General features: G+C 53.4%; 2 protein-coding genes across 8 annotated transcripts in view; both read right to left on the minus strand.

The window, feature by feature from the left end:
• Positions 1-1,058: 1,058 nt before the first annotated feature.
• Positions 1,059-13,790, minus strand: AKAP8L (A-kinase anchoring protein 8 like). 2 transcript variants are annotated; one of them, XM_030030766.1, is made up of 13 exons: positions 13,696-13,790; positions 12,226-12,258; positions 10,896-11,136; positions 8,306-8,774; positions 7,732-7,855; positions 7,510-7,565; positions 6,827-6,863; positions 5,333-5,441; positions 4,831-4,972; positions 4,301-4,406; positions 3,604-3,734; positions 2,682-2,777; positions 1,059-2,191 (listed from the first exon to the last, which is right to left on the minus strand). In XM_030030766.1, exons 1-13 carry the CDS (start codon positions 13,706-13,708, stop codon positions 1,676-1,678), a joined length of 2,073 nt encoding a protein of 690 aa, XP_029886626.1. In that variant the 5' UTR covers positions 13,709-13,790; the 3' UTR covers positions 1,059-1,675. The 2 variants fall into 2 exon arrangements, with proteins under 2 accessions (XP_029886626.1, XP_029886627.1); XM_030030767.2 differs by lacking the exon at positions 13,696-13,790 and adding an exon at positions 13,101-13,662.
• Positions 13,791-14,630: 840 nt separating this feature from the next.
• Positions 14,631-23,608, minus strand: part of WIZ (WIZ zinc finger) — a 54,214-nt gene continuing 45,236 nt past the window's right edge. For 5 of the 6 annotated variants that reach the window (XM_041127290.1, XM_041127291.1, XM_030030729.1 and 2 more), the window contains 7 exons: positions 22,579-22,743; positions 21,417-21,920; positions 18,473-19,009; positions 17,686-18,216; positions 16,837-17,277; positions 16,325-16,517; positions 14,631-16,148 (listed from right to left, as the gene is read on the minus strand). In XM_041127290.1, coding sequence (XP_040983224.1) covers positions 15,989-16,148; positions 16,325-16,517; positions 16,837-17,277; positions 17,686-18,216; positions 18,473-19,009; positions 21,417-21,920; positions 22,579-22,743 — 2,531 coding nt within the window. In that variant the 3' untranslated portion in view covers positions 14,631-15,988. The remainder of the gene's footprint in view (positions 16,149-16,324; positions 16,518-16,836; positions 17,278-17,685; positions 18,217-18,472; positions 19,010-21,416; positions 21,921-22,578; positions 22,744-23,608) is intronic. The other variant, XM_041127292.1, reaches the window with a different exon arrangement.

Genomic DNA, 23,608 nt, shown 5'->3' on the forward strand with positions numbered 1-23,608 from the left:
GCTCAGCGGTAATTACGCCGCTCTGAGCTCAAACACGCATCGAAGAGAGATCTGGGGGATCAGGCTTAATATGCTAAAACACCTCAAAACTGCTAGATGTCCGATTAAACCCATGCAAGAGGTGGAAGCAAGCGGCAGCCAACTCCCTTGACACCCAACAGCTCCCAGGGTCAACCTCGGGATCAAGCCATACCCGCACAAGAGGGAACGAGCCAAATTCCTTCCAGCCCCGATGAGGTATTTAGGGACTCGGGCTATTAATTATGTTTGGAAAAGAATCTTCCAGGACTAGTCTGAGACGTCTGTCTGCAGGAGATGGGTTCACTGCTCAGGAAGGCAAGTGGGCGATACCAGGATAAACAGTTCGGGACCTGAGCTCAGTGTTTTCACGGGTAATAAATCTCCCTGGCATGGAGCAGGTGAAACGTTCCCTCTCACGGAGCTCATCTCATCCATCTCGCAATCCCATTAGCTCGCAGATGACTTCACGGGCACAACTGAAGCATCCGGCAGTCGCTGCCATCAGGGACCCATGCTGGAGGAAAGGGGGTTGAGGTTGGGAGCAGTCTCGGCACTTTCAGTCTTCATATTAATGCTTAAACCTCCCTTTCTGCGCATTGCTGGGGAAAACTTCTCTCGTACAAACAATTTACACCAAGTTGGAGGTTTGTAAGACTGGATTTGGCGTCACGCTGGCGATTCAAGGCTAAGCACGTTCTCATCCGTCAACCCATCCAGCAGGAAAGCTCCCAGCCACTCCTCCGTAGCAGGAATAACCTCTGCGGTGTCATGGAAACTAATTTCTTTACTTCTCCCTCATTTCAGGAAGGAGAATCCGTACTCCAGGTGATGATTAACCGATGACAGCTTCAACCAAGTGTTTACTGCTAACGCAGGTTAAGTCAGCTCCATCTGCAGTGCTGAATGAAGAGAGGAAAGCTGAGCTGAACCCAAATCCCAAACCACAACATGGAGACGCAGGCTTTGTAGACCAGTTCTAAGCCTCCAACCTCTCACAAGCTTTACCAGGGCACCAGAAATTAAGGCAGAGTCACAGGTAATCTCAGGATAGTCCTTTTATCTCCACCCACCAAAACATTCACCTTTAAAATGAAAGCATTTTACAAACAATACAATGTCGACACCACTTAGTTTCGCTCCGCATTAAAAGGAAGAATAAAACATCAGGGGGGAATATTACAGTCACATGGAAGTTACGCAGAACCTTAACGGCGTACACTGCAGAAATTAAAACCCCGGAACCAAATTTCTGATGTTTCCAGACAAACAGGCTAAGGGAACAAACCACATCTTTGTTAAATATAGAAAAGTTTAAATTCAAGGGGAAAAGAAGAGGTTTTGTTTGCCAGATCGTGAAGTAGCACTGGTTTGCACACATGCTCAAAAGGAAATTCTCCTAGTACAAAGCCATCTAAAAAACAGAGAACGCACAAAACCTAGCTACTAAAATGAAGATTTGGTAAAAAAAAATTCCTCTATTTTCCCAAAAAATCACTTTACAGGTAAAGGCTTCCACTGCCTAAGTGAGTTTAGTAGAATGAGAACTCAAAACACGTGTTATGAAATTCACAGATACAGTTATGTTTAAAAAAAAAAAAAAAAATCACAACAAAATACGTCAGGTCTTTTACACATCAGCTTCCCCCTCCAGAGTTTACTCCGCATCCTCATCCTCTTGTGCTGCAGCAGCTTCCTCACTTTCTTCCTCCTCATCTTCTACTTCCACGCCTTCTACTGGCTGTTGCTCTTCTTCCTCAGGGAGAGATTCCTCTGCAGGTGGGGAAGCCTGCTCCTCCGTGTTTTCTGCATCCGGCTCCACCTCTGTTTGTGCTTGTGCCTCGATTTCTGTCTCTGTCCCTGTTTCTTCTCGCTCCCCCTCATTTTCAGCACCTTCTGCTTCTGGGTTCTCTTCAGGATCCTTGTTTTCCTCATCTAGATTTTCCTCCTCCAGATTTTCTTCTTCTGGATTTTCCTCTTCCAGATTTTCCTCCTCTGGATTTTCTTCTTCCGGATTTTCCTCCTCTGGATTTTCTTCTTCCGGATTTTCCTCCTCATCCTTGTTTCCATCTGCTCCTTCTGCTGTTCCTTCCTCTGCATTTCCACTGGCTCCCCCTTCTCCTTCCTCATGCTCTTCTTTTTCTTCTGGGTCATCCGTGAAAGGATTCTCACCCTGAAAACAGAAGACAAACATTCATCTGCTGCGAGTTTATCTCTGGCTGCTTCGAGGAATTCACACCGGCTACACGCCAGCAAACCCTCCCAATAATTTTAGAGTAATGGTTGCACTGAAAGCAGTCAAGTGAGCAGCTCCTGAAAGCAGATGCTGCCTCGAGAATTCAAATCAACACTAATATTAGCAGCGACAGCACAACGGTCAGGCCTGTGGCCAAAGTTTAAGCTGGAGGCCTTGCTCATCCTGCTCGCTCAGGGTTCGGTGTAACGTGTGAGGCAGAAGATGACAGATGAAGTCATCTGCACTGTTGAGACTCGATGACCAGCAACCAGGAATTCGACATATTATCAAAAAAACTCCCCAAATCACCTCAAGGTTCAGCTAATAAGCACCTTCAGCAGTCGACAGCAGCTACCGTGAAATTCCTACAGCACGGAACCCTTGCTACCGGCTTGACCCCACGCCAAGCTGCTCTGCAAATACCTACCTTCAGGTACCGCTCCAGTTTCTTACTGATTAGTTTGTTGTTGAGAATACTCCTTGCAACTACTAGCGACGATTTCTTGGACTGCTCCATCATAGCCTGTACGGGAGGACAAAAAACTGTACTTAGACTTTGTTCTGAATTAACTCACGAGGCCAATCATTAGGCACAGCTCAGCGGCAGACAACAGGCTACAGAGCACACTTTGGTATTTGGGTAGGTGACAACACAGCAATATTTAAGAAATCTGCTATTTTCTGCACATTCCCTAAATTCTGTGCTTCGGAAAGGTGAGTATCAGGCAGCCAAGGAAAAGCCGCGTGGGTTGTTTCACACACTTCCACCAGCAGGATCGTTTCATCTTTCAGTCTGAAATTTTGAATTTTGATTTTGCTGAGGTGTGGGGAGCAAAGGACAGCCGAACAGCCGAGCGCTGCAGATGGTAACGCAGCCTGCTCAACATCGCCACAGTAACGCGTCAAGATTTACAGTCGCGTGCCGATAGATGTATCTTAGAAAGAGCTGTCGTCTGACAGCCATCACCTCGGATCACTGCTCGTGGGTATAGTAAAGCTTGTAACAACATCATCCTACGTGTACGTGGAAGTGGGGGAGTCAGAAAGCTGTTTATTTTGCAAGAAACGGGGCAAGAGACACAAGATCTTGTTTTCAGATCGGCACGAGGCTTTGCCGAAGGTGCTTTAATCCCGCTAACATCTTGCTTGCCAGCTTTTGCAAAGGGAAAGTTTCTGGGGACACAAGAACATCAAAATTAACTGCCATCTGTGGAGAGAAGCACCAAAGAGGATGAAGACAAGTTCTCCCTGGTTTCAGGAACCACATGAACTAAACCCATCCAAATTCGTGCTCCTGTTACTGCAGCTGAAGCCTGCAAGACCCCCGAGGCACCAGGCTGCCCACTCACCCTGCGGTTGTGGTTGTGGTCAAGCGACTTCAAGTGTTTCTGGATGATGCCGTACTGCATTGGGATGAAGAGGTCACAGGCAGCACAGTGAGCCGCCTCCACCTTCTTAATAAAATGCTCCATACCAACATCTGAAAAGGAAGATAAGAACGGTATTAAGTAGAAAATAATCCAGGGATTTGTGCTGTGTTCCAGATTTTACTCCAGCCTGCATTAGAAACTCAGGTTTTAACCACCACAAACTCGGTTTTAACCACCACAAACTTGGTTTTAACCCTTCCACTGGCATCAAAACAGTCTTCCCAGGGAGCAGGAGAGGAGCCAAGTGGAGCATGTGTTATATACAGCCAGGTTAACAGAATACCGCTGGCCCAGATACAAGCCTGGCTGCATGCCGCAACAATGAGCGACGCGAGCTGCAGCTGCATCAGCACTGCAGGTTTGCAAGAAAAAAAAAAAAAAAAAAAGCTCTTCAGCCAGCTAATCATTTAGCTGGCGTCCATGAAGCCGGCTAATAACCTGAAGTGCCTGACGGTGCACTTGAGCAGACAGTAGATTTTACTCTTCAGCAACACCAGCAGGTTCCTCCCCTCCCGCTTTTTACTACTTTTTACTGTTTTGCTATTTATAGAGTTGACGAGGCAGCCGATACATTTGACAAAGGAACTCTCGCTCACACACAGGTAGGAGCTCTTACCTTGCGTAAGATCTTGGTCCCTGTAAATCTGCTGAATAACCGCGTTAATGTCTTCAATTGCTTTACGACGCTCTTCAGTTTTCCTAGTTTTATTAGCGACGTATTCCTGTACGGCAGAATATTTCATATTAATCTTTCCCCCCACCACCACTTTTAGGTGTAGCTCTCTAGCGTGCTCATCCTAAAGATCCTACAAATCCCACCACACGTCCTGCAGGTAGCACTGTCTTTCAGCACTTAAGTCACCCATTCTGGCCACCAAAATCCATGGTGGGCAAGTACTTTATTTCCTACCAGTCCAACCAGTAAAACCAGAGGTTAAACGACCTCTTCAAAAGAAGAGGGCAGTCAAGGCAGAGCTCTGATGCTTTAGCCCAACTTTACTCCACCTTCTCTAGCAGTTTCCACGACAGTTACTTAGAGAGGCAGTTCAGGAGCTTTACAGCATCTCCAAAATCATAAATAATAATAATAATAATACAACCCCAAACTCTGAAACCCAGAGGAGAGAAACATAACCAGAGGCTCACCTGGAGAAAATCAGCTGTTTGTTGAGGCAACTTGGTGCCAACAAACTTGAAGTGTTCCTTATGGAATTTACTCTCAAGGTGACTGTTCATCTCATCATCGTAGAAGGTCCGATATTTGCATAACGAACAAACGAACTGGATCCTGTTGAGAGAGTCAGAGGCGAAGGGAAGTGATATTCAAACCAGTCCATTCCAGCTCTACAGGGCACCGCTTTCTCACTGGATCTACTCCCTCGCTCTGTTTAAGGGGTGGCAGATAAACTCATGAAGTCTCCAACCCTTTAAACATTTACGGGATGTTTCCCGGAGGCTTTCCCATTTCTATTTATCTTTTAAGCACAGATGGCAAGAAGACTGGCAGGAGAGCAAAGCAGTTTCTACAAGGAACAGACAAAACACTGGGACAACTGGGAACAAAAGGACGGACCCTGGCTGCGAGTACTACGGTCCCAGAGAAGAAAGCGACATCACTAAAAAACCAAAATAAAATAGGAGATGTTACCTTTCTACCATGCGATCCCGATGCCTCTTCTTTTGCCTCTCTTGAGTTTTCTTGCCCGCCTGCAATTTGCGTTTGATTTGACTGATCTCTTCTTGAATTGTTAAAGCACCTAAGTGTTTAAAGCAGGTTGTATTTCAGGGCACTACTTGAGGACACCACCTGATTAAAGAGAATTTCCCTAGACAAGTTTAGTTGTCAGCCCGACCAACCCACACAATCTAGAGACACCGTAGAGTCGAGAAGCTGCTCCCACCGGCCAACTACAGATAAACCTCCAGTTTATACAACAGTGCTGCCCCCTCCCAAATTAGCTTTTTCCAAAAAAAGCTGCACTGGGACAAGCTTGGCGGGTGGGGGGCACAGGGGAGAACCACAGCAGGAAGACTCCAACGTGGTTTCCCAGCCCCTTATTTTAATTACTGTTTGCTACTACTGGTTTTATGAGATTTTAAGTATTAATTAGTTACAGGTTTGATTTTTTTTTTTTTTTTTTAGTACCACCCGCTCAGATTTGTTCAGCCTCAAAGTGAACACTGGCAATGCAATAAAGCTTGGGTAAGGGGGATGAATTTACACCACTTTGGGGACAGAAAAGCTGCTTCTCTGTCCACCCGCCCTGGCATACGCACGGGCACGTCCCAGGCTCAAATTTACGCTGCCCACCGGCAGGACGGGCAGCAAGGACCCCCCCCACGCATCTTGCCAGGAGGTTTCCTTCCAGCCCTCCTGCTTCTCTCAGCTCCCTTTGGGTATCGCGGTGCTTCTCCGACCGGCCCTGTCTCTCTGAGCCAGGAAGCTCCATCCCGTTTCACAGCCCGAACAACTTACCCAAAGTCAAGTCTAGGGCACAGCAGGAAATTAAATCTGGTTCCCTAAGCCCCAGGCTAGCAGCTTCACCAACCTACCTTGACCAAGGGATCCAGCTCCTCCCTAGCAGGGCTTTTACAGCACTTCCTTATCCCTGAGCAGACACAAAGGATGGGATTCATCTGACTAAATGCAGACATTACAGCTGAGCTAGTCCCCTGTCCCCCCGTCAGCGGAGATCTGACAGGTCTCATCCTGAAGAGCAAATGAATCGGTGCCCTGGGAAGGGCCCTCCCCGTATTTCTCCGCCCGGCTACGGCGATGCAATCCCACCGGAGCCTCGCACACGAGAGCCTCGACTGCTCTCGCTCGTAGGACCCCACCTCTGATAGCTATCGCAGCACGAGACCAGCGTCCCCAGGGGACTCGGGGACACGCGCAGAAGCCAAATTGCCCTTCAGCGAGAAGGTGCAGAGGTTTAGCTCAGGTCACCAAGACGCAACGGACCAGAAGGGACAGCGAAGCCACAAGGCAAATGGACTCTTAAGAACCAAAGGAGCCTAAATAAACCCATCGGATTTAATTGGAAATATCTCTTCTGGCCAGGTCGGAGCGCTCGACTGGAGGGGGGTTGTGCTCTGCACAGAGCTTCGGAGCGCAAACAAGCCATCGCGCACACCAACTCACCTTTCTCCGAATCTTTTCCTTCTTCATCTTCCCCTTCCTAAAAATGCAACGTCGGGAAGTTAAAACCGTCTAGCGAAAGCGAACGTCTGGAGGCTGGTTTGACACCTTCACCAGCCTGCTGCCTCTCAAACCCTCCCCAGGCACTCAAAGCACCGCACGGAGAAGCGACATCTCCATCGGATCTGGCCGCTCCACGCTCCCTTAGGGCGGGGAAATCCAGCGCGGCACCCGCTCGCTCGGCAGGAGATGCTTCTACAACGCCTGCGGGTCTTATACGCGAGAGACCTCCCTCCACCAAGCTGAAGGGCACCGGCAGACGGGTGCCTTCAGTCCCCGTCTAGAGCAAGGCAACATAATCCCACGCTCAGGGATTCTCCACGTCGCAGGCAATTGATTTGGGGGTTTTCCTTACTTAAAGCTCTTTGCGTACGGGTGTTTTACTGCGTTTTGACACCGTAAAGTGTCTCGCAGTGATGTTGCGGCTGGTGGGTGTAGCTGGGAAGCCCCCATAGTGTCCACGCGTCCCTTGGTGGAGCGTTTTGCTTCCATCCACTCCCCCCAACTTGTCCAAGCCTCTGCCACCTGGTTCGGTGTGGGAGTAACATGGGAGTCCAGGGATATGCCCTCACCAACCAGAACTACAGCTTTTAATCACAATAAAGTAGTTTTCAAGAGTTACTTACACCTCTGGAGCCCTCTTTCTCCTCTTTTTCTCCTGATTCTCCTTCTGTTCCCTCCTCTGAAAGAAAAAGCACAGTCAGCATAAAGAGAGGTTACCCAGATCAACACCAACAATTTTGCCACCACGTTAAACGTGCGGCAAAGCACGACAGCTCTGCCGAAAATAAAGACAGTGGCAGCTTTATATCGCTCCCGAGCATGTCGCAAAGCCGCTCCACTCTTACCGTTGTCAGAGTCGGAGTTATCGGAGCCGTCTGTCTTTGCCGCCTTGCTGTCAGGTTCATCGGAGCTGTTTGTTTGCTTCCGCTTCTTCGCGGTGGGATCTTTTTTGATTTTCTTTTTCTGGGGCTGCGAGAGAAGAGAAAGGTTAATCCCTGCAACATGAGCAGGTGGCCTCTGCAGCCAGCAATGTCTTATTTTACTCATTTTTAGTGAGTTAAGCTTCCTGCATCGAGTTTCTGACAGGCAGAGTTGATCAGGAAGGACATAATCCACCACACCTCTATCCTGTAATATAGAAGATTAAGCCATGAAGGGCTGCAATATTCTCCTACCCTCAGAAAACAAAGTTTTTAGGATCAAAACATCTCGTGTATCAATACTGCTCTGCAACTCAGCGCAGCCTCCTCGGTTTGCTTAGGAGAAAACATGCTACAAAGCCAGTAACACGCAGAATTATATATTATCGCTTCCCAGAGAGTATTTTGGAGCCCTTTGCTGCAGGACATGTGGGTCTGTTGGGAAATAAAGTCTCTTATTCGAGCCAAGCAGGTGGGAGGATATCGCACAACTACTTACTTTAAAATCCGAGTCCCACATTTTCCAGTTTCTCCTCATCCGTTGTTTCATCATTCCTCCTCCGTAACGCATATTTCCCGAGAAACCTCGCATTCCCTGGAACATGCTGAGTTCTGGGATAATGTTGTGGGAGAAGAGGGAAGGAAGCCTGGAGGATCCGTGGGGACCGAGACCTCGCGATCCCATCGATTGCGGAGGCTCGTTCCACTGTCCACCCATGCGCCCAGGATAGGAAGACGCCATGGGTCTGTTATTGCGTCCGTCTCTACCCCAATTCTGACCCCGTTGACCAAAGTTATCCCGTGCTCTGTTCTGGTATTGATCCCGGCGGTTCCCGTAGAAGTTGTCGTAGTGACCTTCATAGGCGTTATCGTTGTCGTGTTCGGACTCGTTGTAATCGTAGCCGGATCGGTACATGTCACGGTCATTCATCGAAGACCTCGAGTCGTAGGATTCGTACGAGTCATACCTGCAAGAGACATGTCAGCGAGACACCACTGAGAAACGGCAGCAGAGGTTAAGCAAACAAAACCCTTCCAAACAGATTTTTAAGTTTATTTTTCAATCAGCAGATGTGTCACTCAACATGGGACGTATTTCACTGCGGGGAGGGACAGGACATGGACCAGCAGGAGCTGGTGACAGAGCTTCAAGGTTTCAGTCCTGCTGGTGGAAGAACCAGAGACCTTTAGACACAGGAAAACCCTGATGCCAGGGAGCCCCTCGAACCATCCGTTTCTTCCAGAATTACCAGAATATTTTAAATTAATAAAAAAACCCAAGCACGTTGAGCAAAGGTTCCTTCACCAGCTGAGGTGGGGGCTTATCACTTTGTCCCCACTCCCAAATATCAGACTCAAAAAGAACTTTAGGAGCAGCTGAAGTGAACCAAGAGCTGCTCATCATCACAGCAAGTTTCACCTTATCCAGAAACACTTCCCGGAACAGCAAGATTTGCTACTCAAGGAACACCTTGGCACAATCAAAGACCTATTCCAGACCCACCCTTCCTCACTCCCCATATGCAATCCATCCATTAACGAACTGTTGTCCCCAGATGGAAAGCCAACATATGCCCCACCTCTTTTAAAGCCTTTTTTTCCCCACCTAAAAATGAGGCCATGGAGGATTTTTAGCTTTACATTCTGCAATACTAAAATGCTTTGTACTGGAATTTAGGACTTTGCGTGCTTGCCGGCAGCACTCTGTCCAACAAGGCAGGCGAGGAGGAAACCTGCTGCACGAGAAAAGATTGTGACGCTGAACTAACGAGCCTCATCAAAGCGTGACCCCCCTCGCCGCTGCGCTTTACAGCAAGGCCTTGAAACCACAGAGATCGGAATCAGCGGGGCGAAAAGATGTTATCGTGGCTCCAAGGTCAGAAGAAAGTCACCCCACTGATAAAAGGAGAGATGTTGGGGCTACAAAATCAGATCAGGCACCGATGGAGGAACTGCCAGTGTCCGATTACACGTAAGCCAGAGCAGCTGGAGGGTGAGCAGCTCCTTTTCTGCTCTGTTATAGCCTGGAGCTGATATTCTCCAAGTGATTTATCTTTCCCTTACTGTGTTTCTCATTATTTCCTGCACAGAGCAAGAAATTTTTAGCTTTTTAATAAAACCTATCCCATCCCAGCTGGTGCGGCGGTGCCAAGTCAGTGGAAACACGCCGCAGGCAGGAGCATGCCTGCGAGCAGGCGACCACTGGTGCACGAGATCAAAGTGGAGAAGCCCAAAACGATGTCTGAAGGGACAAGAGTCCAGGGAACGATTCGGCAAACCCTTTCCAGCACAGTTAAACCGAGCAAGTGACCAAAACAAATCGATTTGATACAGTAGTACGGACGTATCATTTCTTAAGAGAGTTACTGTTTTGGAAGTGTAAGAGCGGAGTAGAAGACAGTCACTTCACGTTTATCAATATTTACTCCTGAATTTTACTTTGTCCAATGTAGCTTTACTTATTTAAGGCATTAAAAACCTGGAGTAAGTAGTTGCCCTGCAGAAATACCAAGTCCTCGCTCAAAACTCACAGTGCATGTTAGTAAGTAAGAAGTCTTTGGGGAAAGAATCCTGTTTATTAGTACTTAAACATTAACACAGATCAGCAAGGAGTTGACTACGTCGTAGAGCTGAGCACCTACTGCAACACCAGCTACAAAAACCTCACTGCAGCAGCAGAAGTCAATCTATTAATCAAAATTAGTAATTTAAACTCAGATTTAAGCATGCAATAGTGCCTTATTTTCCTTAGCACTGCTCTAGAAGTACATAAGCAAGCTCGTGAGAACATTGCTTATAATTATCATTTTACTGAAGAACCCCAAATTTCAGCCACTGCTGGAAAAGCTGCACTGTAAGCCCCAAATGTGGAATTTTTTTGCAAGACACAGATGAAAACTTAGTGTAAAATCCTATTTTACAGTTACAGCAGGCAAGAGGAGGATGGCTGAGCCAGCTATGGACGCTCACTTGAGTCACAACACTGGAAAAGGCAAGAATGAGACCAGCGAGGAACAAACGGAGCAGCAACGACTCTTAACGAGCAGCAGATCGTTACAGCGTCTCCTCGCCTCGTGCCCTGCACTCACCTGTCTCCACCGGATCCGTAGTGCCCTCCTTGCATCGTGTCCGTGTCCATGTGCGACACCATGTCTAAGCGCTGGTTCATTTTCGCGATGACGGCGTCGGCGTTGCCGCCGCCTGAACCGTCAGGGTTCATGTCAACGTCCGAATTGGCCATTTCCCAGGAGTTCGAAGTGGCCATGCCATATCCGTAATTACCCGAGTTATCCTGGCCGTATCCATAGCCGTAACTGTATCCCTCGTAACCTGGAACAACAAAAATAAGAGCTGGGTTTATTTCCAGTTATCCAGGTTTGCGAATATTTTAATTTGAATTAAGATGCTCCAAGCAAGCATCACAGGGAGCTAAAAAAAAAAAAAAAAAAAAAAAAAAAAAACAACTCAACTTTCTATCCAAGTCACCTATAAACTTTGAACTGTTGAGCTCATAAAGGTTTAAGGGAACAATTTGCTCGCCCAAGTCCCATAAAACACAGCCACAGCCTATAGCTTCCTCCGTCTAACCTGCTCGGGAGAGGAATAAACATGACCAAGGCAGAGCCTCCATAAAAACACAGAGAACACGAAGAACCATTTTAAGCCGGTTTTTAGTTTGATACGAAGCTGTTGGTAGCCAGACGAATGCAGCTAGGACATACCTTCACCACAACCTATTAAACTGCTTTATAACCCCTTAAATCCAAAAGGATGACACTATAGCGCATACCTGCCCTCGCCAAAGATGGTACAGCCGAGCACTGAAAGCAAAAACACTTTCGGCCTAGCGTTTCTCAAACATATTCTATCAGAACGCGACAGAGAGGCTTCTCCTCTTGCTAAAGAAGCCAAAACTGTTATAAACAGAAAAAAAACCAGTGTAGGAATAACACACAAAGCCAATTAAAAAGCCTGTTGAGGCTTAAAATTTAGGTTTTTCTTTCCCCGGCCCTTTTGTTTGGCTGCTGGCATGCATGGAGAGGGAGTTTGTATTTCTGCTGTCTCCCCAAGTCTCGATTTACATCATCACCTGCACTGATTTCATTCAGGTTTTCCAAGTAGCAGAAAGGGGTTTTTTTGGGGGGTGGAAAACAACCCCAAAACCCAAATATTCCGCCTAGAACAGTTTTCCTGGGCAACCAGGAACAGCAAAAAAGTTCTCTGTTGGCTTCAACGTGGATTTTTAAAATAAAGAAGAAAAACGTCACAGAGGTGGAACAGTAAGAGACTACACGGGGTCTGTGCTGCGGCAGGGACGGCGCTTGTTCGTCACCGACCTCGGCGCGTCTCCCTCAGGCTCAGGAAACGGATCTGAAGTGGAAGGTAATAAACCATTACTCCAGTTTTTACTGTACTTGCCTCTGTTCGTCCCAGAGTTCCAGTCTCCATAACCTAGAAAAGAGCAAAAAGCAATTAGAGATGAGTTGATCGTTACAGTGGCAGTTGCGGCCGAAGACATTCTCGTTACCCAGTGTCAAAACGGAGCCACGCCCCCAGTAATCCAAGAGTCTTGCACCAAATATTGAAGAAATCAGACCTTAATGTTGCCCCAGCAATGACGTCCCCACAAGAGGAACATCCTTTGCTCCTCTTACAGAAAATCCAGGGTTTAATTTCAGGCTGAGCTCTTGGTAATGATTTCCACGACGGAGTATTTTGGGAGCAGAGGCGAAGCATTTGAGAAAGCGAGAGGGGTCTCACACAGAATAAACCCTGCTCCCATTAACGCCTAAAAAGAGGGGACCCGGGACACATCAGGGAAGTTTTAATCCCGTCGTTTGCCAACCTGCAGCCTCCCAGGACTGACATTCAGACGCCCTTTGAGACAAAACATATCTCGACGGCATCTCTGCACTTTGCCCTTGCAGGAAACCAGCTGGAAGATGGGAAGATACCGGGATGGAAAGACGCGGTCTGGACACTGACATCCCACGCTCCCCAGTCAAGAAACCGTTAGCCCAATGTTAATTTTCAAAGCAATTACACCCTCATTAACCAGGGTACGTATGCGCACGGCTCTGCTTCGCACGAAGCTACACGCACGCTGTGGGAAAGCGATGTTACCTTGCAGGTTGTCGGTGTGATTTCCCCCTTAATTAGAAAGTCCTCTTCCCAGAAGAAGGCTAATTTATTCTTTTTTTTTCCTCCCCCCCGGTGTCACCGTTACAACCTGAGCCACTTCCAGCCAAAACAGTTGACACTGAATAAAGCAGCAAATCGCTTCCTACACCCACCGTACTCCACAGGTGAGCAGACATGCCCCTCTAGGAGCCAGCAGAGGTATCAAAACGTCAAGATTAAAAGGAGAAAAAGGCAAAATTGCCACTAAATCAGGCGAGGAGGTAAGTTACAGCCGTGGCCTGAGCGAGGATGAGGAATTCCTGTCCAGCCGCCACCGCCAGGCGGAAATCAGAGGAACCTCATTAAGCTTGATTAAAAAATAAATCAATTTTCTGTCAGAAAGAAGAGCCTGGCTCGCTCGCCTTCTCCGCCGGGGAGAGGCTGGCAGCTCCCCCTGCCCCCGGCCCGAGGGTACCCGGCGAGCACCGGGCCGGAATCCCGGGGGGCGAAAACCCGATGGGCCGAGGCGACAGAACCACCTCCCGGCCCTGAAGCCCCGCTGACAGGGGAACGGGACGAGGCCGGGCGAGGCGGCAGCGCCCGTCACCCCTCAAGGGGCCCGGTCGCCCGCAGAGCTCCGGCCTCTCCCCGTCCCCGGCCTCACGACCACCCCCGAGACCCGGCGGGGAGCGCGGCCAGAGCCCTCGACCGCGTCCCGGTTCCCCGGCGGGGCCGCCCCCGCCGCCATCTTGCGCCGCCGCCCCTCACCTGAGTAACTCATGATGGCGGCGCCGCCGCCCGCCGCCGCCTCCTCCTGCGCGAGACGGTAACGGCGGCGCGCGAGCCCCGCCCCCCCCGCCCCATTGGCCGCGCCGCTCCGCCTTCCCCGCTCTCATTGGCCGGCGATCCACCACCCCTCCTCCCCGCGCCCGGCAGCCGTTGGTTCAACCTCCCCGCGCGATCCGCGGTTCCCATTGGCGGCCGGCGGATGTCGCTCACCGCCTCCCGCGCGTTTCCATTGGGCGGGCCCCGCGGCGGTTGGCGGGAGAAGGTGTCAATCGCGGCGCGGCGGGCTCCTCGCTCAATGGAACCGGCAGGGCCGAGGGCTGATTGGTCGGCGCGGCTGTCGCCTCGCGAGGAGGCGTGACCGCTACCGCTCTCTTCTCTCACTGGTCAGCTAGGGGGCGGGATAACCCTGCTTCCGCCAATAGCGCGGCAGACCCGCCTGGGGCCGCTAGCCCCGCCCCCACACCGGCTGCGCCGCGCTTCGCCCCGCCCCTCCAGCCCGCGGCGCCTGCTCCTATTGGCTGCTTTCGGGGGGGCGGGGCCTCGTGTGTGCACACGCGTGTCTCACACGCGCAGGGGCAGCTTGACCACCCCCCCCGGTGGATCACGTGGGCCTGCCCCCCCCACACGTGTGGGTGCCCCCGGCGGGGGGGGGCGGGACTAGAGGGGACCCTCCCACTCGTGACCGCTGGGGGTGTGGCCGTCATGGGGTGGTGGGCGATGACCTGGGCGTGGCCTCAGCCTGACCCCGGTGACCCCAATTCCCAGGGGTCAAGGTCACGTCCTGACCCCCCCACACCTTAAACCTCCCCGGGGAGCCCTAAAACCACCCCAATCCCCCCCAAAATCGCATCCCCCACCCCCCCCGGCCCATCCCGACATTCCGGGTATCCAGAGACTCCGCTCTCCCCCCCGGCTTCATTTCCAGAAGAATTTAATCCATCGTCCCATATTCCCGGGTACAAGAATCACCAGAATATGCCCCAAAAAAATTGGAAATAAAAAAAAAAAAAAAAAAAAAAAAAAAAAAAAAAAAAAGGAAACAGAAAAAATATTTATCCGTTAAAATTCCTTCCGAAATTCGGAAGTTTCGGGATTTCCAAATAAAAATGAATATTCCTTATTTCTACACAAATCTAGAGTTTAAAAAAGGCAGGAGGGCTATGGAGCTAGACGAGGAAAAAACCGGGAAAAATAAAGAAATAATAAAAGCAACGGTGAAAATGGGGGGGGAAAAGGAGGGGGGGGGGGGGGCCTGAGCCGAATCCTCCCGCCACCGCGGCCAATTCCGATGGGAATATCGGGAATTCCCTGGGGATTTTTCCAGTTCCCACTGGAGTTTCTTCTCTCCGGTGGGTCTCACCCGCTGCTCCGCTCTGGTGAAATTAAAGGGGATACGGCAGCGGGGGGGGGGCGAGAAACGGTGTGAATCCGGCTTTTTTTGGGGGTGGGGTATTTTTTTTTGCCGCGGTGGAAAAGCGGGAGGGTAGCGGCGGCGTTTTGGGGGGGTTTTTTTGGTGTGGGGAAAAAGGGATTTTGGGCAACATGCAACCTCGGAACCGAGGGATTCCGATATCTATGCGAGACTAAATTTCATCGTCGCCTATGGAAAGGAAAAAAAAAAAAAAAAACCAAAAAAAAAAATTCGAATATACATTAACTCTAAGGGTCATATACAAAATCCACAGCGTTTTCCGGGAACGCGGCTGCTTCCCGAAATTCCCCTCCGGCCCGGCTCCATCCCGAATCGCCGCCGGTAACGGCGACACCGTTTGTTCTTTGGGTTAAAAAAAAAAAAAAAAAAAAACAAAAAACAAACAAAACAAAAAAAAAAAACCAAAAAAATGGATTTTGGAAAGCGAGAAGGAGGGAAAAATCCACGCCCCCCCCCCTCCCCATCCTGTGCCGGGACCGGCATCAAGTCGTTCCCTCCCCGATCCAGTGCCGGATCCCGGTTGCCGCGTGTCTCCCGTGGGATCAGCCGAGGGTTTGTCTCGATCCATGTAGTGCTTGTGGCGGGGGTCGTGTGTGTTGTGTCCCCCCCCCCGCCTAGCTCGTCCCCTGGAAAACGGGGGGAAAAGCTCCGGAGGGGCAAAGGCAGCGATCGATCCCACCCTCCCCCCTTCCCAAAGAAACTAAAAAATAAGGAATTGTGGATACGGGAAGGCGAGGAGGGGGGCGGGGAGGGGGGGGATAAGGATGTTCCGGCACCATCCGCGGTCGCTTCCCCGTGCCGGCTCCGTCACGGTGAGAGAGCCGGGGATTTGGGTTCCCGTTACTGAGCCTCGGCGAGGGTGGGGGGTTCGGGGGGGGGGGGAGCTTCGCCCCGTAAAGGATCCGCTTTGGAGAAATTCATTTCCAGGATGTGCCGTTGGAGATGCCGTACCCATTCCTCCTGGATGGAGAGGGGACCTTGGAATTCCACCTCGCAGAACCTACGGAGGACATGGCGTCAGCTTGGGAATTGCAGTTTTGCCCCCCCCCAAAAAAAAAAAAAAAAAAAAAAAAGAGGGATCCACACCGCGGAGCAAGGAAAGGCAACGCTTCCAGCTGGGAAAGAGAAACCCTACGGATACGGAATGAACCCCCCCGCTTTCCCGAGGTGACCTACCTGCATTTGAGGGTGTAGATGTTCCCCACGAATTTCACCAGGGAGGTTTGCGGCGGGCGAGGGACCAGGGAAGGCACCGGCCTCATCCGCGGCGGCGGCTGCCGCGTCTCCTCCATTTTCTGCTGGAATTCGGTCCCTTCTTCTTCCCGGTGGAGGGGGTTGTCCAGGGGTCTCGCTTGCCTCCGTTCAAACTCTGGGATGGGAGAAACGGGAAGGGTTAGATCGAGGTTTGGGGGATACGGAAGGCGGCACGGCATCGCCGGCACGGCACCGCCGCTCTTGCTTTCAGCTCCCCGATGCGAGGAGCAGCCCCGACTCATCGTGGGGAACCGGGTCCCTGGGAGGAAGAGGAAGAGGAGGAGGAGGAGGGGGGGGGGGTCTTCAGCTAAAGAACCCCCCTCCTGGCGCTGCCGGGAATGGGCAGAGGGGACAGGGCAGGGTTTTTTCCCCGGTGCTCCGCCGGTGCCGGAGACCCCCTCTGCCCTCTCCCGGCTGGCTTCTCCCCAACTCACTGTTGATGTTCGAGCGTTGATGTTCCTCCACCTTCACCAAGGAGAGGGGGGAAGTGATCATGGGCCGCTCACCGCTGCTTCCCCCATCCAGCATTTTTCCGGCATCGCCGTGAGCTAAATCTCCCGGCAATCCTTTGCTCAGAAAGGTCACGCCGCCGGCTTGAAGGCTGAGCGGCATTCGTCGAGCGCCGCCGTCGTGATCCCGGGCGTGCGAAGAGTTCCGGAATTTCTTCGTGAAGGGTCGTCCGCCTTGGATGTAGCTACGGTAAGCGCCGGCTTTTTGGGGTCGATGTCGGATCCATTCGCTGAGGGTCTCGATAGGCGAACCGTTAACGCACCATTCGGTGACACCGAATTGCCGGAGATGCGCCCGCGCGTGGCTGGCCAAGGCTTTGCGGTTTTCGAAGTAGAGGCCGCACAGCTCGCAGCAGGCTTCGCTGGCTGGGGTGAGGGGGGGAAACGCGCCGGGCTGGGGGTGAGCGGGCGAAGAAGGCAGGGACGCGGCACGGAGCCGGTTCCCCCCCGTCAACGCCGGCTCTGCACGGAGGCGGGTTCTCCGTGGGATCGAAATTCCCCGTATTTTTCGGCTCCAGAAACATCCCCCGGCCCCGTCGCGGGGGGCTGGCGGTCTCCAGGAAGCCAAGCTAATTTGGATCAGGGGAAAGCAACGACCCCAAACCTCCGCTCCCCTCGCCCCGCTCTGCACCCCCAGGAGGCAAAAACCCTTCCCGGCACGGGGCTGGGGGTTCCCCGTGCCCACCCCGCCGCGTGATTGACATCCCGGGGCGGTGTCGGGGCGGGGGGGGGGGGTTACACCGCGTTTTTTCCCTCCCCGCATCCCCCACTTACACGTGTGCGCAGGTTTGTCGTGCACGGACTTGGTTTTGAAGGGCAGCTCGGTCTGGATGTACGCCTTGTGCTTGACTTCGGCGTGAGGACCCAACCGATCGTCCTGTAACGGCCGCTTGGCGGACAACGGCGTCAGGAAACCGCCCTGGGGTTTGCTGGTGAGAGGCGACAACGAGATCTCCCGGTTCAAGGTGGAACTGCCGGGGCTGGGTTTCCCCGTCCGTCCGCCCAGGGGAGGCAGGGCCATGCCCTGCAGGATTTTTCCAGGGGACTTGGGGTCCGTCCCTTCCTCCCCGATAGATTTAGGGGGTTCGATGCTGGAGGCGTGGGGTTCTTTCTTGATAACGCAGGGTTTGGATTTCTTCTTGAGGATCTCCCGGAGGGTGTCGATGGGCGAACCGTTGACCGACCACTCGGTCACCCCCATTTGTCGGAGGTGAGATCGAGCGTGGCTCGACAAACCTTTGCGGTTTTCGAAATATTCGCCGCAAAACTCGCAGCGGATGTCTCGCACCGGGTCGGCTCGGGAGGCTGCGGAGAGAGACGTGGGGTCGGGGCAGGGAGAAGGACCGTGCTTAACATCCCCCCTCTCCGCTCCTCCCCAGCCACAGCGAGGGTTCCCCCGACACCACAGCCCACGGAAGGTGACGTGGGCTCCCCCAAAACACCGGAGAGAGCCCTCAGCCCCTCCCGAAGCGAGACGGACCCCCGTGTCCCTGTCCCCGAGGGAACGCGGTCCCACTCGGCCCCACAGACTGAGCGGGGAAGGTGACAGCCGTTCACTTACAGAGGTTCAAGGGAGACATCTCCTCCCGCGGGGACCAGGCTCGGTCGGACGGGTGAGGTTCTCCGTGGAGTCCTCCCGACATCATCTCCCGCTTGATTTCCACCCTCAGTTGATCTTGTTTGAGTTTCTTCTGCAAGGAGGGAGGAGAAAGGCCTGGAAACATCTTCCGGGCGGTGGGAGGTGGGGACGAGGTAGGAGATTGCCCCATGGGGCTGCCGGGTTGCTGGACCTTCTTGGGGAGGGTGGGGATGTGAATCTCTCCGGGACCGCGCGGCTCCAAGGATCCCATGCTGCCCAAGAGGGTCTTGGCCATGGCTTTCTGCCCGGGACCGGCAGGATTCGAGGCGCTGCTCCGCGGTTGGGTTCTCCGTTTGAGGATCTCCCGTAGCGTGTCGATGGGCGAACCGTTGACGTACCACTCGGTCACCCCCATTTGCCGGAGGTGGGATCGAGCGTGGCTTGACAAACCTTTGCGGTTTTCGAAGTATTCGCCGCAAAACTCGCAGCGGATATCTCGCACCGGCTCCGACCCCGAGGCTGCGGAGAGAGAGAGAGAGAGAGGGGAGGGGGGAGGGAGAGAGAGAGAAGAAAGACCAGCGTGGCTCAATGGACGGACAGGACAGACGGACGCAGCCCACAGCGGCAAAACCAATCCCTGCCCGAAATCAGAAGCAGGCTCGAACGCATTGGGGTACCGCAGGAAAACGTAACGGCCGGGGGTTGTGGGGAGCTAGAGGGCTTCCCGGTGGGACCGACGGAAAAGCCGTGGCCCGGAGTGCTGGAATAACACAGACACTCGTGTCCCTTCCCCGCTCGCGTCCGTAGGAAGCGGCAAGTCTCACGCCACAGCGTCCAAGCCCAGCCGCTGCGGGGAGGAGGAAGGGCTCTGGATGAAGACACCGCGGGGCCGGTGGCACCGGGACGAACACCGCGTGCCTAAACCAAGCGCATCCCTGCTAATCCCGGTGCTGGACGCTCGGCCCTCGAGCAGGGGCATCTCCGGCCTCCAGGAAGTGCCAATTCCCAGCACATTGATGAATAGGAGGAGGAAGACGAAGCTGGAAGAGTTTTTACTACCAAAACCAAGCTGCACCCTGAGCCACATGATATCCTGGAGGAGAAACATTAACTTCCCTGATCCCTGTCTGCCCTCCGGCTGCGGAGGGGAAGGGAGAAACCATCGGTGCTGCGTCGGGATGGAGAAATCAAGGTAGATCCCTGCCTGGAACTGGGGAAAAACCATGCCAGCGGCTTAAACCCGCACAGCAAGGGAGACTTGAGCAGGATAATTTCAGGTGCAGGGGAGATTGGCGCAGGCAGGACTCGTCCAGCCGCTCCCGGGCACCGTGCTGCTGTCTCTGCCAGTGGAAATTGCTCACCAGGGAGGCCAGGGTGGTAATTTCTAACCAAAGTCAGAATTTTGGGCGCCACTGAATTGATACCAAGAAGGGGCCTACAGAGACGGAGCAGAGGCATCGCGGCAGCCAAAACCCTCCTCACCACACAGACCGGCCCCAGCCGAGAGCCAGCACGGCCACGGCTTCATTTTCTTGGCCAGCAGAGGGGAAGGAGGGAGAAGATCGGCCGATTCCTTGTGCCACGACTAGGGATCTGTCAGCCGCTGCAGCCTGCAGCGTGCCGGAGACTTTGCTCATGCCAAGCTGAGCAGCCAGACCAGAGTTCGTCTGCTCCTACGGCTTCATTAGCTGGCAGCCCTAACAAAGAGGAATTACGGCACTGGCTACAAGACAGGCATAAAGTACTTTTTTGTTGCTGCTCCAAGTCTTTAAAGGGCTGGGAGGAAAAGCTGGGGCCAAACTCTGCATCTTCTGTCACCGGTGGAGGAGCAGCACCCAGAGAGTGTCTCTGCTCCGGCAAACCCACGGGTGCATCCTCCAGCTACAGAGTCTGTCCCGCCACCGACCAGCATCCGACTCTGCCATCCCGGAGTTTTCAGCTTATGAAAAGCGAGACGGTAGCCAGGACGGAGTAATTTTATAGCCCTACAGCTCCAAGAAACCTGGCAGGGTTAGGAAATCCCCAGCCGTGGGGATTTTGAAGGATATCAGGTCTTAAAGCCACTCCTGCAGCGAGGGAAGGAGGGGACAGAGCAAACATTAGGACGCTGTCTTCCGCTTTATCGCATCAAACGACCCCCAAACGCACCCACGATTCCCACCAGGGAAGATGAAGTGACTTTTGGTGCTGCCAGCAGTGGGACAGGCTCGCTGGGCAAGCCCAGTAACGAGGACAAAGAACTAACGAGCCAGAGAAACCAAACAGCCCTTTGAGCTGTTGAAGAAGACGTTCCCAGCAGGACACGGTGCTTAGGGAGGAGGCGGCAAGAGCCGGCTGCTGCCGGGAAAACCATTTTGGTCCCAAGGTATTGGAATAAGTCACCAACGGAGCTTGGGGACAAAGAGGGACACGGCAGCACCAGGGCTGCGGTCCCAAGATCCACGGCAGCGCCTCTCCGAGCGCATCTGATGCTGGAAATGGCAGCGGGGAACGGGCCGACGCTAGCCAAACCCACCACGCTCCGTCAGGAAGAGGGAGCCGGCTGTGCCGGATCAAGCCGCAGCGCAGGAGAGTGCTCCACACCAGCCGAACCACAGCCCGGCAGAGCCGAAAGAGGTGAGAGAAGCAAGGGAGGGAGATGTGAAGAGCTCAGAGGGCAGAAAGCCAGTAGTTTTCCTGAAATCCCAACGGGAATCCCCGTTTGCCCACTCAGGAAAGACCGTCCCCTCCGACGGTCGCAACCGAGCGGCCCGTATCTCCTCAGCACGGCCGTTACCAAACACCAGCTCCTCCACCGAGCTCTGCGCCCTCCCAGCTGCCGAGGGATGCCTGGCTTAGCAGAAGCAGGATGGGAGAAGCCGGGGATTTCCCCTGCGCTCAGCTGAATAGGAAGCATGGAAAACAAAAAAAACCAAAAGAAACTCACTTAAATTGAGGGGTCCTTCCTCATCCGCCTGCGGCCACTGTGCTTTCGGGGAGCTCTGCAGAGGGCTCAGTGAGAGCTTGGAGCTCTTCTCCTCCGGGTTTTTTGGAGACGGGGACCCCGAAAGAGCGGGCGGCACCTTCTTAAGGATGGGGGATCCTGGTTGCGAGAGATTTTTTGAGAAGCCGGGAGGGGATTTGATGGCTTTATTAACGGGACCATCTGGCGGGCGATCGCCGGCCTTGCCGAGCGCCAGGAGCGTGGGTCGAGGGGAAGTGGCGGTGGCGTCTTTGGGGGAACCGGATTTTTTGCCAAGGGTGGGAGACATGGGGCTGCCGTCGGGTTTGCCTTTTTGCTTCATCAGTTCGTAAAGCAAATCGATGGGAGCCCCGCTGCTCTCCGATTCGGCTACGCCAAGTTGCCGTAGGTGAGAACGGGCATGGCTGGATAAGCCTTTGCGGGTTTCGAAGCAGGCGCCGCACACTTCGCACGTCGTAAGGTTCTGGGCTAAAAAGAGAAAGAAGGAGAGAGAAAAAAGAAAATCAGGGCACGGCCGAGGCAGGATGCACAAGGAGCAGCGTCTGGCCATGCTCCCAAGGGATTTTTAACACCCCCAACCCTAATTTTCAACGTTAAGATGCTCCGTGCATCCCTGCGTGGGCAGGAATAAAGCGGGGAAGAGCGAGCAGAGCCGTGGGAGAACAAGGATCGCTGCTCTAGCATGGAAGGAAGCCGTTTTTTTCCCACTCAAGGATGTTTTCCAGAGTGTTTTTGGAAGCCTTGCCTGCAACTGGTGAGCCACAGGCAGGCTCCAAAGCCCAGCCAGCGAGGGAGAGGGATTTCAAAGCGATCATTTTAGGGGAACGTCGTTAACTAGGAGATGAAGGACTGACTGAGGTGGTTTAAGGAGGACAGAGAGCGCAAGTCAGTCCCGGCGACCTTTGGAAAGCTGCTGGTGCCAGGGAAAGAAAAGCGATGTAAACCAGCGATACCGGAGTACAACATGACCACCTTCTTATAATTAGAGAATTAATTAAGCAAAAGGACCTAAAAATCCTCCTGGATTCGGTTAAACAAATGCCTGCCAGGCTCCCCGTTCTCTCCTCGCAGCAAAACCCCAGCACTCAGCTGTCAGAAACGACGAGAAGCCGGGCAAAATACTCACTTTTGGAGTCCTGAGGCTCTGGTTTGCTCCCAGGCGGCTCAGGAGACAGTTTGGTCCCTATCCTGGTGGGGGGTTGATCCAGCTGCCCGGCGGGAGCGCTTTTTTTCGGGAGAGGGGGTGAACCCACCTCCATGGCCACCAGTTCTTCCTCTTCCGGAGCCAGGACTGCCAAGAGAAAAAGATCGTCAGCTCTCGAGGGCGGATAACAAGGACGAGGGAGGTCAGCATGAGGAGGTAGCTTCACGACGCGAAGGTTTAGGCTGCTCCGGAGAGCTCAAGAGGGAGAATGGGAGAGAAGGGGGCTCTGCACGGGGCTGGCGGGTAATTTTAGAGGGGGACACCCATCCCGGTGGCAGGTGACAAGGCGCTGGGATGGCGGTGACCTGCCAGAGGGATTTGGGGGTGCTTGGGGGGAGGATGGTGGCATTTCCCTGCAGGAGGGGAGATGGCGGCAGCTCCCTCATAGCGGACAGTGGCAGCTCTCTTTGGGGGGGGGGACACACACGAAGGTGGCAGCTCCCTGGGGTGGGTGGGGGGACGACACAGGGACATAAAGGTGGCATCTCTTTGCGGTAGGATGGATGGATGGCGACAGCTCCCTGCGGGAAGTGGGGGGACGGATCGTGGCAGCTCCCTGTGGGGAAGGGGACACCGATGGTGGCGGCTCCTTGCTGGGGGGGGGACGGGACATGAAGGTGACAGCTCCCTGCTGGGTGGGTGGGACATGAAGGTGACAGCTCCCTACTGGGGGGGGTGGGACAAGAAGGTGACAGCTCCCTGCGGGGAGGGGAACAGGGAAGGTGGCACCTCCCCGCGGGGGTGAGGACGGGGATGGTGCCACCTCCCTGCGGGGGGGGGGGGGGGGGGGGGGGGCGGCGTTGGCAGCCCCGCCCGGGCCCGGGGGCGGGCTGGGGGCTTCCTCGGCCTCACCGGGTATCGCTTCCCACCCCAGGCTGGTCCCTAAGGCACGGCCGGGATTTACATCCCCCCCCGCCCCGACACACCGGATCGTGTCGTGTGTCCCGTCCCT

Source organism: Aquila chrysaetos, chromosome 11, assembly GCF_900496995.4.
Source record: "Aquila chrysaetos chrysaetos chromosome 11, bAquChr1.4, whole genome shotgun sequence".
Lineage (NCBI taxonomy): Eukaryota > Metazoa > Chordata > Aves > Accipitriformes > Accipitridae > Aquila > Aquila chrysaetos.